Here is a 14839-nt window from a genome sequence, read left to right as displayed (position 1 = left end):
AAACCAAACATTTGCAACAAGCAGCCAAGAAATCTGGCTGCTGTCAAGCCAATCTGGCAGCATCTTAAATTTATTATCCAATCATCAGGCTGGTCCCATCTCCCCAGCCCTGTGGAAGCGACGGAGAGTTGGAAGAGCAAACCGGGGGAGAAGTAGGAATGGAATTCTGAAAGGTGGATTAAAAGAAGGGAGCAAAAGGTTTGGACACACAAAGGTGATCTTTCAAAAGCCTCATTCTGGTGGAATTGTGAGGGCTACTCAGAAGGTGTTAACTTGGCTTTTGGAGCCAGCCATTACAGCCCTGTTGGGTCCTACTGAGGTATTTATGCTCTTATATGACGCACAACACAATAGTGTCTGAGCACCTTGAGACAATAAAGCAAACAGCACCTCCATATTGAGGACATCCAGCAAGAAATGCTGAAATTTATTCATCAAACTTTCATACATCCAATAAAGACCTCTGATTTGGTACGTATAATTTACAACAGCTGTAGAAAAGGAAACGGTGAAATGTGCTGTATTAAAGTGCAATGGTGTATATAAGATCACAAAAATAATGGAAAGGATGCTGCAAAGAGACAGCTGAAAGAACACAGTCTCATTATAGGACTGTTTGAGAGCAATATATTTAAGTAAATTATGTTACAGATCATTTACAAAATAACTTACAAATAAGAAGGCAAACCAATATCTCTGCACATCGCTATTTCATTATCACATATCAGGCTAAACGGTCCTGGCCAGCACAGTTTAGTATAGGATATTTAAGAAGGAACAGATGAATCCTTTTTTGGAAATGATGCATAAAGTAAAAACCCTGACCAGCCTTCATACTGCAGTATTGCAAGAAACCGAAGTATTTATGAATTGTAAAGTGACACATTTTCAGCAGCATGAAGACTATAAATACATCTTTTACACTGATATATATATATATATGTATATATACACACACACACACACAGACACATACATATTTATATATACATTTATGCACTGGCCACAGCCAGCTGCATTTTGATTGTAACTGGGACGGAAATCACTTCTGGAAACTAGAAAAGTAAGATAATTCTTTTGAGGCATTTCTCTTTTAGCTGTTCGCATGATAGAGAGTAAAATCAAGATTTCTTATATTCAGTCAGACTTCTAGGTGCGGAGCACCAGCAGCTCCCATTGACTGCAATAGCAGCTCACTGCGCTCAGTGCTTCTGAAAATTAAGCCCTCAACACTCCAGATTATTTTAAGTAATACAGTACACAGACCAGGAAAAAATGATATTCCAGTATAAGCAAAAAAAAAAAAAAATCAAAATTGATGCACTGTTTGCATTGGTAAGGCTGAACTGCAAAGAATATCTGAGGAGGTGATAATTTACAGCATTTACATTATACCCTGAAAAACTGTATGTTTATGATTTCCCTCCCTTTAAAAAAAGGATTTAAAATATTTGTCCGCAATGTAGTCCAGATTTTTTTAAAATAAAGTAAGTGCCCTCACCCTCCCATTTTATAGAAAAAATATACAATTGTTTAGATTTTTCCATCCTTTTGAGTAAATCTACAAACATACATCCTTAGCTAAAAGGTTCAGGTTTCTAATCCTCACAATAAATCTTCAGCATTAGGAAAGCTCTTGAGCTATATAGTGTGGCTGGCATAGTTTCATTTGCCTGTAACCATCTTCTAACTGTTAGAGCTGAAGATAACCACATTGTATTACAAATCATTAAGAAATCACTTAAGTAATACAAACATTTTGTGTTTCAATGTGTACCTTAGTAATGAAAAATAATTTTGTATCAAAGATGCTATTAAATTGCCAGTGTTATGTAAACACAGTGATTCTTGGTAAAGAACTTGGTTCGGAGGCCAAAATACCTCAAAAATGGCCACTGGACACACAGTAAAAAATGCTGGAAAAGATAAAATAGTCTTTTTTTTGATGCTATTGTGGTCAGTGAATTGTCCATTTCTTTTGCACCACAGCCTGTGAAGACGCATTTTACTGCAGAAAGCACAGTGCTAAAAATTCAAGACAAGATAATGGCTGGACCTACAATTAATTCCCGGTTATTGTAAAAGAGACTCCATATACTGCATTAACCCAGAAGTATCCTTACAGGAAGGTTTTTGGAAGAGTGAACTGTAAACTCAGATTTCTTATCCTTATTTCTATATTATACAATTATTTTTTATTTCATTATTTTACAATAGGATTTACCACAGAGGAACACATTCCTGTCTTGTCCTGTTGTTCTTCTGGTTGTGGTTAAATGGTGTGTCTGTAGAAATTTGATGGCAATACCCATGCGAAAACTTATGTTGAGATTCAGACTTCAGATCAGAAGCTTCTAGAAGATCCCATTTCAGATAATTTACTTTTCTTTATAATCTCAGACTCCACATACTTTTCACTGACCTCTTCCTAGGGTTGGCTCTGTAAATCACCGTTTAAAACATGAGACAGGCAACACACACATGCTGGATCTCCATTTCAGTCCAACGTTCAAAAGTCCTCACAAGATGCTCGAAGTTCACAGGTGACTTGGGGAAACATTAGCATTAGCCCTTGATGTCTCAGAAGCTGGTGCTGCCAGCATTGCAACTTTCATTGTAACTTGATGATGAACTCAAAGTACTGCATCCAGTGCCTGATTCTGGAGTAGGAGGGAAAACAAATCACAAGAAACATGCTATGTCATTTGTTCTTTCAAAATGCTTACTATATAAATGTTTAGCTAAACTGACCATTGCCACATTTACAGTTACTCTCTTACCAGAGCTGCTTAAAGACTGAGCTGATTTTGAGTTGCCAATGAGCATCAATAAATTGTTGGCTGGCACCAAACCTTCTTTCCCGGTGCTCAGATTCTTCACATACCTAAGAAAAGAATTTTACTGTCAAACTGTTTACATTTTTAAAAATATGCTCTTTATACACACACAGAAATTCTTCAGAGTATATGACATCAAAATTGATGAGATACTTGTGTGCATTTTCAAGCAGCTACGTGCAATTTTCCATACCAAAGTCTGTCCTCCCCTTCACGGATCAGCTGAACAAGGTCTCCACTTTTCACTGCAAGATCTTCAGAACCTCCTTTGTCATAATCAGTCACAACAGTGTATTTACCAGGAGTCTAAACGCACAGAAGGAAAAACAAACAAATTAAACTGTACAGTAAAAATAATAGATATTAACCAGATATTGACTTTTGTACTGCTGGGGTAATTTGTTTTTTTTTTAAACCACAGTGAAGCCGAGGTGAATATTTACTTTGAGGGACAATAAACCTTGCTATTCACCCAAAATGTGAAGTCAGTATATGTATTCTCACAAACAGCCTGAATGACTTCCTGAGAAACATCTGTACCTCTCTCATTATGTCAATTAATTAAAAAAAAAAACAAAAAAAACAAAAAAACGCCCCCAACCCTCATTCAGGTTCTAAACAGGAGATAAAATTTAAAGTCCAGAAAAAGCTTAGGTGAACCAGTCAGTGAACCAGAGATTTATATATGCGATTTCATTGGATAATATTGCTTTCTAACTCACTATTATTCATTACTGAGGCAGTAAACAATAGACACCTGTGTTACTTTTCACAGTTCTTTGGTATGTAATATAAACAGCTGCAGATGCTATGAGTCCAAATGACATAAAACTTTCACAAGGTACTTATGCAAGTGCAACCTTAAATTGAAATTTTGCCTGATTAAGGACTTCAAGCCTGGGGTTATTTATTTATTTATTTATTGCTGCAAGTTCCAGCAAAATTCTCATGTACTAGATACTTTTACTATATTAATTAGAGATACAAATTTCACTAAATTGGTCGGAAAATATTTCTGGTTACCAGCTTCATCTCTCCTCCCCCTTCTCCTTCTTCTTCCTCTGCATCTGATGAATTAAGTGGGTCCTCAGCACTAGACCAACCATCATTTTCTTCAGAGGCATCAAGTGAATGAGATGTTTTAGCCCAACCTGGGGAAACAAATAGCCTATAGTTTTAACTTTGTGAAAATATCCCAGAAACAAGAAAAACTCCCACTGACTTCAGTGAGACCAGGATAGCACCCAAAGTTTGTAATAGTTACTTACATATCAAGTAGAAATAGGAGGAAAATGTTAGGTGGGGAAATATTTATACACTTGGGGCCAAATTCATTGCTGGCATAAGCTGGCACAATTCCTATGAAGTTGTGCTATTTTATGGCAGTGGTGAATTTGGGCCTTAATGTTTTTAAAAAGAAAATAAGCAGAAAAGAAAAAGTCCCTCTGTTTTTTACATATACATACATATATATACACACACACACACACACACACACACACACACAATAGGTGTATGGCTGTTTTTCTTGGGAGGCAGTAGAAACAGAAATTACTTCCAATTCGTGTGTTGCTGAGGGCTGGTGGGTAGGTGTGACACCATCAAAGAAGCTTAACTGGATAATCAGAAGATGGCAATAGTGGTCTGATTTTCCAAATTGCTGAGCACCTGCCATTCCCATTGAAGTCACTGACTTCAGCACCTCATCAGATCCGCAAAAAGAAAAGGGGTACTTGTGGCACCTTAGAGACTAACAAATTTATTTGAGCATAAGCTTTCATGAGCTAAAGCTCGCATCGCATCCGATGAATTGAGCTGTAGCTCATGAAAGCTTATGCTCAAATAAATGTGTTAGTCTCTAAGGTGCCACAAGTACCCCTTTTCTTTTTGTGGATACAGACTAACACGGCTGCTACTCTGAAACCTGTCATCAGATCAGGTTGCTATTGTTCAAAGCCAAACTGGGGTGACAAACTGCACAGTAATACTAAGAGAATTCATCATGATTAAAACTGTTGCAGCGACCACCCCAGGAACAAAGACGTATTTATCACATTGTAAAGTGTTACTATTTTTCCCATGACGAGTAATGCAGGCTAACCCATTTCACTTATTTACAATGCTGAATCACATCCAGGGTGCACAACTCGCCGTTCCAAATAAAAATCAAACTAAGGTTGCTTTTCACTGAGGTCAGCAGGTCCTTAAAAAAACCCGAAGTAACCACAAACATATGCATGTGGTTCTTAATCATAAAAGCAAATCATGATAAAAGTTTAGGAAAGTTTCAGAATTCGTCTTTTATGATAAATTTCTGTTCAGGACAAACAGTTACATCATTAATACCCAGTGAAAAGAATGACAGGAGGAACACTCCCCAAGCCAACTCTAAATATAAAAGCACGATAATAATCACTTATACTTGGGGGGGCGGGGAACCCAGAATTTTTGCTTTCCATGGAATCTGTGAGGCTGTCATAAATATAAAGGGAAGGGTAAACCCCTTTAAAATCCCTCCTGGCCAGAGGAAAAATCCTCTCACCTGTAAAGGGTTAAGAAGCTAAACGTAACCTCGCTGGCACCTGACCAAAATGACCAATGAGGAGACAAGATACTTTCAAAAGCTGGGAGGAGGGAGAGAAACAAAGGGTCTGTGTGTCTGTTGGTATGCTGCTTTTGCTGGGGATAGAACAGGAATGGAGTCTTAGAACTTTTAGTAAGTAATCTAGCTAGGTATGTGTTAGATTATGATTTCTTTAAATGGCTGAGAAAAGAATTGTGCTGAATAGAATGACTATTTCTGTCTGTGTGTCTTTTTTGTAACTTAAGGTTTTGCCTAGAGGGATTCTCTATGTTTTGAATCTAATTACCCTGTAAGGTACCTACCATCCTGATTTTACAGGGGTGATTCCTTTACTCCTATTTACTTCTATTTCTATTAAAAGTCTTCTTGTAAGAAAACTGAATGCTTTTTCATTGTTCTCAGATCCAAGGGTTTGGGCCTGTGGTCACCTATGCAAATTGGTGAGGATTTTTACCAAACATTTCTCAGGAAGTGGGGTGCAAGGGTTGGGAGGATTTTGGGGGGAAAGACGTGTCCAAACTACGTTTCCCAGTAAACCCAGTTAGAGTTTGGTGGTGGCAGTGGTTATTCCAAGGACAAAGGATAAAATTAATTTGTACCTTGGGGAAGTTTTAACCTAAGCTGGTGAAAGTAAGCTTAGGAGGTTTTCATGCAGGTCCCCACAGCTGTACCCTAGAGTTCAGAGTGGGGGAGGAACCTTGACGGAGGCAGTTTCTATTTCCTGCACCACTGGACGATACATGTTACAAAACGTGTTCTAGTACTAGCAGAGTAAAGCCAGACCAATCTCTAATCCACAGCACACCAAAAACATAGGTTCATGTGGCCCAGGACTGATACTTTACCTTGCCTGCGCTGGGCTGTTGGTAGAAGATTAGAAGTACTGACCCATTTGGCCCTGTCCAATGCTAATACTGAACCTGCATCTGTGAAAGAACTGAGTAATAAGTTCCTGCTTCATTCCACTCAAATTTCATTTTTAGCTTAAAAGTTACCTTTATTGCTGGGCTTGTGGAGATGCAACTAGAACCCTTTTCATTCTTTTTAAATTAAAAAAACCCCACAATATAATAGAGGAAAGTAATTTTGCTGTCTGTCCCTGGTCCTCAATTCTGCCAGGCTATCATTTATAAAAACAGAACAAAAAAAATACACACAAAAAAACAGGGGACTAAACTTGGTGTTTGCCAATTATCACTCTCCTCATATGTTGCATCCTGTTTCTCCCATTCTTTGTCCTGTCTGTTTTAGATGCTAAATTCTTTGGGGGGCATGGACTACTTCTTATCATGTGTTCATACAGTGCCCAGCGCTACTGGGCCCCAAATCTTGGCTGGGGTGCTAGACACTGCGGGAATTCAGATAACAGTAGTGTTACTATTCATGAAGGGTAGCATTCAATTTAAAAAATAAGAAACAGTCGAAAGTGATTCTGCATCCATGTTGGGGAAAAACACAAAAGCTCACAGAATTTCCAAGAGTGATTTCCTATTACTTTCAGGCAGCACTAGCCCAATGCTGACAAAACACCAAACAAGAAAAAAAATGCCCTTTTCTCCCCGAAGAACTTTCTACCTGAGGAACCTTAGAAAGGAAGCAAAAGAAAAAGGCAGAGAACCTATGAGAAAAGAGATTGCTAGCAAAGAAATCAGGAGGAGGATGTAATTCAGTTACAGGGCCTGATTTTGATTGAACTTGCACCAGTTTTACACCAGTCATTTCAACTGAGTGGCACAGCCCATCTATCCTCCCAAGGCTTTGGTGGGCAGAGGGAAGGCGAAGTGGTGGAAAGGAAAAAATGGGGACAGAGGTGTGTGACAGGGGGGATGGCAGGACGTTTTAAATTTAATTTAGTTTCTTGGTTATTTTCTTTCCCAAATCAACAGTCTATTCAAGAATTGTATATGAAATCTTTGTTGGGAGCTCAGGGTATGCAGCTTGTATTATAATGGTACAAATGGAAATGAACAAACTTAATTTCTTCTGATTTCTTCTGATTTCTTCTGATTTCTTCTGATTTCTTCTGATTCTGCAACAGACTCCCACAGGATTGTCTTCACCTCTCCCTGCATCTTCTCAGGGAAACCCCCTCTTAGAGTTCCCATTTCCTTGCAAAGACTCCTGAGCAAAACTTTTCTTCCTTTTAATATCCTCGAAGTCCAGACCTTTCATATTAGCTGGGAAGTCTAGCAGGTTTGGCTGGTTTCCTACAGAGCTCAGATGTCACAGACCTTCAGATTCCACATGCACAGAGGTGGCGTACACACTCAGAGTGCATTGAACATCCCACAGTATAGGCAAAGTGAATGCTGTTGGATAATGCCACACCCAAAAGCCTGCAACACCAGCTGGGCTTTCACAGGTGGCCTGGTTAAAGACAAAGGTTGAAGAAACCTTGGAAAGTGGGGTTTGGAAGAAGAGTGTGGCTGTAGGGGAAATATTGTCTGAGAGTACAAGAAGGGTGTGGAACCAGTATCATGGAAAAAACAGCTGATGACAATACTGTTGTGCATACACTATCATAATAATTGTGATATAGCATTATCAATATAGCATTATCAATATAATATAATGATATGATATAATAATATTATTATCAATATAGCATTATTCTGTGCGCACTATCATATGCACACCCACACTTATTTGATATTAATATTACATTAGATATCTATGGCTTATTGTGGAGTACAAAAGGTGATAATATCACTCTACCTCTTAAACCAAAAGGAGTTGGATCACTCTTTACTTCATGTCGTTTAGCTTTTTTGTCAGGGCTGGTAGGAGAAGCTGCAGTAGGATGAATAGGCAAAAAACACAGAAGAGAGATATTGAAGAACTGGAAAAAACAGAATAGGTAGACTGCATGCTAAGTACCTTTGAGTTTACACTGGAATATAGTAAATGGTTCCTGATTAATCTAATTTATTTTAGTTGCCATTGATTGATTATAACAAAAGGAATTAATTTTTGGGTATTACATCCATTATGTGCTAAATTGGCAAGACATTTTTACAATTAAGGATACAAATATATGATTTTTTTTTTTCTAAAAACTGTAAACCAACAGAATACAGTTAATCTGCATTTTAGGTGCAAACGTTATATGAACATGATCATTTTATTTTGGCAAAACTAATTCTACATCAGTACCTGGTCCTGTCAGAAGGATCATTGGCAATGTCTGGTTTTTAGCAGTAGGAGATGGAGTTTCTGTCAAGGCAAGCATGGAATATTAGTGCTTACCTTATATGTGCTTTAGACATACTGTGCTGATACAGTCTCCAGAAAGAACTCAAAGGTAATCAGGGTTTAAAAAGACATGTTAAGAGGGTGCTTGAAAATCATGTGTTCTACTATGTGTTGTCATATTAGTGCAATGCAGACTATTTAAAGGGAGTCAATCAAAGCAAGAAGGACTTTACAATTCTACAAATGCATTTATTTGGCAGCAGGAAGCAAAAACTGAAGACCTCTTTTGAAAAGAACTGAATTCTTATTTCCTTATATCCTTGAAAATAGCAACACCCTTTGCACAGCCTTGCATTAAGTACAGCAAATTTGATTAATAAGAAGTTAAGAAGAAAACACTTCTAACAAAACATTGGTTCCCTACTGGTTATAATAACCAGATCATATTCACTGAAGGTGGAGCATGGTGCTGCTCATTCACTCTGAGGGTAGGCAAAGGAGGTTTCCACTGCTACCCTCCTTCAGTGTTCCCACTGGAGATGAGCAGCTTAAACTCTTTCTGGGGACTCCACGGAGGGAACTGATGTGTACATAAACTGGATTCAGCACTCCCCCCATGTCACTCTGACCACTCCACCGTCCTGGCTAGCACCATGCCCTAAAACACCCCATCACCAAGTGCAATGCAGATTATAGGCTCTTGGTACGGTCTACCTCCCCCAGTGGACTTTCTACCTCAGGGCCCTTTGGCCAGGGTCTATGATAGCAAAAACCAACTTAAACTTAGGAGAGGAACTAAGCTATATATCCCTATCTGCGTGTATATATTCACACAGAAACACGCCCACGATAGACCAACTACAGCCTTGCTTGGAAAACAGGATCTAGCTTGTTAAAAAATTACCTTTCTGACTTTTCAGGTTAGTAAAGCCCTGAAGTGTAAAGCGCTTTTTTGACAGTGCAGAGCATTCTGAGGTAGAACTAATTACTGTATCATCTACAAATGAAGAAAGAGATGGAAAGAGAGAAAGGGGAGAGACACATGAAAAGGTCAAGGCAAAATCATCCAACACTATGCCAAGGAACTAGCATTTTGAGGGATAATAAATAAAAGACAGGAAGTTCATGCATTGCAAAAGAATCCAAGCAACAGTTTATCACCACTGTGCAGACCTTTACATTTAAAAGTGGTCTAGCAGCTGAACTCAGTGATGGGAACCAAATCACAGAGGAATAAAGGGCTCTTCATCAGAACACTCTCGGCAGGGTTTTAAGAGAGTTTTGAGGTAGTATCAAGACATTTGTCCTGTAAAAGAGAAATCTGGGAAACAAATCAAATCTGCAGGGTCTATCTACAATGCTGGCCCTGCAACAAAAAACCCCCAAAAGCATACTCCTAGCTCTCGCTTTACATTGGACACTCTCATTCCCCCTTGGTAAGGTACTATATGTCCATGGATAATTTAATTGTAACTGAGACTCACCTTTGCCCTTCTCAGGGTACTTTGGTGCTACTGAGGTGACACAACCTTCTGGACTTGTGGGATCAGTTTTTCTCTCTTCTAGTTTGACAGTTCTTCCCTGATTCCTTGAAGGACTGTTTATCAGAAGAAAATTAAGACAATAAACCTCCTGTAGTTCTAAGTCTGAACAGGGATGGCAGATATCTGTCCCTTCTGCAGGCCACAAGACTGCTTTTACTCCTTCCTGCAGACAAGCATGCTGAAGAGTGTGCATGGACCACAGCTTCCGCTCCCTGGAAAGCTAGGATGGGGACTGTCACCCAATGATTGCAGCCATGTGTGTTATGGTTGCTGCTGTGGCTGAGAAAGGATTCAGGACTCCTCCTCCACATGCCCCTAATCTGGTGATCTCTGCCTTAGCAGAGCCCTGAACATCCCGTCTGCTAAGAATGATGGAGAGGAGTCAGCTTGCCAGCTGACTCCACTGGGCAGACAGGCAAGTGATGAAGGAGCAAACACAAATGGAGTTGTGGAGCCAGAAGGGGTTCCCATCTCAATGTTAGATTCCAGGATGGGGAGGAGAGGGCTGTCTCTAGAACCCTGTACAGCTGGCACATTTTCCTTGCGGGCCAAGGTCCCCATCTTTCTGCACTCTCTGTTCCACTTGCGGAGGGGAAGGGACTAGGACTCAGAGCGAGCTGAGTCCTGGGGAGTAGGCTGAAGAGAGCCTGTCACTGATTCATAGATATTTTGGTCAGAAGGGACCATTATGATCATCTAGTCTGACCTCCTGCACAATGCAGGCCACAGAATTTCACCCACCACTCCTGCGAAAAACCTCTCACCTGTGTCTGAGCTACTGAAGTCCTCAAATCCTGGTTTAAAGATTTCAAGGAGCAGAGAATCCTCCAGCAAGTGACCCGGGCCCCATGCTACAGAGGAAGGCGAAGGTATGGAGGAAACCTCCAGGGCCTCTTCCAATCTCCCTGGGGGAAAATTCCTTCCCGACCCCAAATATGGCGATCAGCTAAACCCTGAGCATATGGGCAAGATTCACCAGCCAGATACTACAGAAAATTCTTTCTTGGGTAACTCAGATCCCACCCCGTCTAATATCTCATCACAGGCCATTGGGTGTATTTACCATGAATATTTAACTACCAAAACCATGTTATCCCATCATACCATCTCCTCCATAAACTTATCGAGTTTAATCTTAAAGCCAGATAGATCTTTTGCCCCCACTGCTCCCCTTGGAAGGCTATTCCAAAACTTCACTCCTCTGATGGTTAGAAACCTTCGTCTAATTTCTAGTCTACATTTCCTAGTGGCCAGTTTATATCCATTTGTTCTTGTGTCCACATTGGTACTGAGCTTAAATAATTCCTCTCCCTCTTCGGTATTTTTCCCTCTGATATATTTATAGAGAGCAATCATATCTCCCCTCAACCTTCTTTTAGTTAGGCTAAACAAGCCAAGCTCCTTGAGTCTCCTTTCATAAGACAAGTTTTCCATTCCTCGGATCATCCTAGTAGCCCTTCTCTGTACCTGTTCCAGTTTGAATTCGGCCAGTCAGCCTCACCTCAGTCCCTGGAAAAATCATGGAGCAGGTCCTCAAAGAATCAATCCTGAAGCACTTAGAGGAGAGGAAAGTGATCAGGAACAGTCAGCATGGATTCACCAAGGGAAGGTCATGCCTGACTAATCTAATCGCCTTTTATGATGAGATTACTGGTTCTGTGGATGAAGGGAAAGCAGTGGATGTATTGTTTCTTGACCTTAGCAAAGCTTTTGACACGGTCTCCCACAGCATTCTTGTCAGCAAGTTAAGGAAGTATGGGCTGGATGAATGCACTATAAGGTGGGTAGAAAGCTGGCTAGATTGTCGGGCTCAACGGGTAGTGATCAATGGCTCCATGTCTAGTTGGCAGCCGGTGTCAAGTGGAGTGCCCCAGGGGTCGGTCCTGGGGCCGGTTTTGTTCAATATCTTCATAAATGATCTGGAGGATGGTGTGGATTGCACTCTCAGCAAATTTGCGGATGATACTAAACTGGGAGGAGTGGTAGATACGCTGGAGGGGAGGGATAGGATACAGAAGGACCTAGACAAATTGGAGGATTGGGCCAAAAGAAATCTGATGAGGTTCAATAAGGATAAGTGCAGGGTCCTGCACTTAGGACGGAAGAACCCAATGCACCGCTACAGACTAGGGACCGAATGGCTAGGCAGCAGTTCTGCGGAAAAGGACCTAGGGGTGACAGTGGACGAGAAGCTGGATATGAGTCAGCAGTGTGCCCTTGTTGCCAAGAAGGCCAATGGCATTTTGGGATGTATAAGTAGGGGCATAGCGAGCAGATCGAGGGACGTGATCGTTCCCCTCTATTCGACACTGGTGAGGCCTCATCTGGAGTACTGTGTCCAGTTTTGGGCCCCACACTACAAGAAGGATGTGGATAAATTGGAAAGAGTCCAGCGAAGGGCAACAAAAATGATTAGGGGTCTAGAGCACATGACTTATGAGGAGAGGCTGAGGGAGCTGGGATTGTTTAGTCTGCAGAAGAGAAGAATGAGGGGGGATTTGATAGCTGCTTTCAACTACCTGAAAGGGGGTTCCAAAGAGGATGGCTCTAGACTGTTCTCAATGGTAGCAGATGACAGAACGAGGAGTAATGGTCTCAAGTTGCAATGGGGGAGGTTTAGATTGGATATTAGGAAAAACTTTTTCACTAAGAGGGTGGTGAAACACTGGAATGCGTTACCTAGGGAGGTGGTAGAATCTCCTTCCTTACAGGTTTTTAAGGTCAGGCTTGACAAAGCCCTGGCTGGGATGATTTAACTGGGACTTGGTCCTGCTTTGAGCAGGGGGTTGGACTAGATGACCTTCTGGGGTCCCTTCCAACCCTGATATTCTATGATTCTATGATTCTTAAACATGGGAGACCAGAACTGCACACAGTATTCCAGGCGAGGTCTCACCAGTGCCTTGTATAACGGTACTAAAACCTCCTTATCCCTACTGGAAATACCTCTCCTGATGAATCCCAAGACTGAGTTATGGGTTATATGGTAGAGCCCATAAACCCTGCACTAGAACCAATTAAATGCCTCGTGAATGATAGCGTGGGTGATGGGTGGGTAGTGCCCCTCCTCTGTGTCAGTGTAATAAAAGTTGTGGCCTGCTGTTTAAAATCCACGTGTTAGTTGTCATTTCACTGCTGGGTCCAAATCAAAGATGAATAGCACTTTTTTCTTTGTTTCTTGGAGTTTAATATACAAATTTTTACAATATAATAAATAATGCTATATTCTGGGCGCACGCAATCTAGTCTGCTTTGGCACGTATAGGTGTACCAGACTGAGCTATTTTCTAGTTCATGCCTCTGCTATTAGCTCTTCATTTAAAACAATATGTAAAAGTTCAAAAGCTATTTAAACCCCAGGTCTGTACTTCTACAGTGGTAGAAAAGCAGCAGCACCAAAGAAAAATTAAGAAGTAAAACGTATAGTAGGAGGCCAAGTGGACAAAAGAACTACAGATGAACCTCACCGGTAAGCCTAATGTATTTTGTAACTATCTGCTAGGTCTAGGTCTTAGGCCACCAAATTGATTCGATGACGTATTTACTTACCTTGTACAAGTTGAGGCAGGTACAGGTAAACTGTATGTCTGTTCTAGTGTTCTGTGCTGACTAGCTTCTGCAAGGAAGAAAAATATCTATCAAAATAATTTATTTGTACTTGGAGCCTTTGTATTCAGAATTTTCTTACAAACCAGATGTATAGAATGGGGTTTCCAGTACAAAACTGCACTGTGTAGAATGGAGAAGGAAAGAGATAAAGAGAATGTTTTACCTCTGCATGCCTGCAGTTGGCTAGTTAACACTTTTCTAATTTCATTTACCCAGGTAGCTTTAATTTCAGGGGTTGGTGCCTATCACAAAAAAGAAACCAGTGATCAAATATTGAAAGCTAGTTTCACTAAACAGTGCATGCAAAAACACACCTAGGAGGAGCCCTAAAGAAAAGATAAACAGAACTTTCTCTCAGGGCCTTGGGGGAAGGGGAGTTATTTTAAGTTTTTAGCTGGGGGGCAAGGACTGGAGCTTTTGTCACGGTCATAGAAACTTCATTTCTCTAATGAGAAAATTAACAAGACTTTTTTTTTAATGCTAATTGTTTTTGTGAAATGTTGGGAATCTTATATTTTTCATCATAAAGGCCTGGATTCTGCAAACACACACATGCCTGAGCAGTGTCACTGAAGTCAATGGGTAGCTCAGGTGTGTAAAGTTAAGCACATTTGTAAGTGCTTGCAGGATCAGGGAATAAGTTCACACAGTTTTACTCCACTTTTCGGTCAATGACATCGGAACTGTGTCACAAAACAATTGGGTTGCAAGCTGTAGATTAGTAGGTTATCAAATGAGACAACGCTTATTTTCTCTCTCTCTCTCTCTTAAAAAAAAAAAAAAAAAAAAGAGTGCCTCTTCTGTTTAAAGTACATTCTGCATTCACCTCTGTGTGTGGGTTCTAGTCTCCTCTCATTATACCAGTACACAGTAATACAGTAAAAACCCATTACACCTTGTAACATCTTACATATTGTGTCCCAAAAAGCTTTATAGTGTTGAATACTTTTTACCTTCATAATTTATCAGAAGAAGAGAGAAACTAAGAATTCTATTTTTTCTCTTTCCTGTCTTTCTGCTGAATGGCTCCTATTACAGTCAGTGGGCCACACCCTCAGCTGGTGTAAACTATT

The 14839-nt window shown here is 40.4% G+C and overlaps 1 protein-coding gene across 27 annotated transcripts in view; it reads right to left on the bottom strand.

Moving 5' to 3' along the window:
* Positions 1–613: 613 nt before the first annotated feature.
* MCF2L (MCF.2 cell line derived transforming sequence like) overlaps positions 614–14839 on the bottom strand; it is a 268042-nt gene continuing 253816 nt past the window's right edge. For 12 of the 27 annotated variants that reach the window (XM_043535854.1, XM_037897120.2, XM_043535788.1 and 9 more), the window contains 10 exons: positions 13930–14008; positions 13707–13773; positions 10098–10210; positions 9518–9610; positions 8575–8634; positions 8137–8211; positions 3861–3988; positions 3031–3143; positions 2781–2884; positions 614–2660 (listed from right to left, as the gene is read on the bottom strand). In XM_043535854.1, coding sequence (XP_043391789.1) covers positions 2581–2660; positions 2781–2884; positions 3031–3143; positions 3861–3988; positions 8137–8211; positions 8575–8634; positions 9518–9610; positions 10098–10210; positions 13707–13773; positions 13930–14008 — 912 coding nt within the window. In that variant the 3' untranslated portion in view covers positions 614–2580. Of the gene's footprint in view, positions 2661–2780; positions 2885–3030; positions 3144–3860; positions 3989–6266; positions 6348–8136; positions 8212–8574; positions 8635–9517; positions 9611–10097; positions 10211–13706; positions 13774–13929; positions 14009–14839 lie in introns of all 27 variants that reach the window. The other 15 variants (XM_037897124.2, XM_043535798.1, XM_043535801.1 and 12 more) reach the window with 6 other exon arrangements.

The sequence above is a fragment of the Chelonia mydas genome, chromosome 1 (genome assembly GCF_015237465.2).
Source record: "Chelonia mydas isolate rCheMyd1 chromosome 1, rCheMyd1.pri.v2, whole genome shotgun sequence".
Taxonomy (NCBI): domain Eukaryota; kingdom Metazoa; phylum Chordata; order Testudines; family Cheloniidae; genus Chelonia; species Chelonia mydas.
This window is presented reverse-complemented; position numbering and strand designations above follow the sequence as displayed.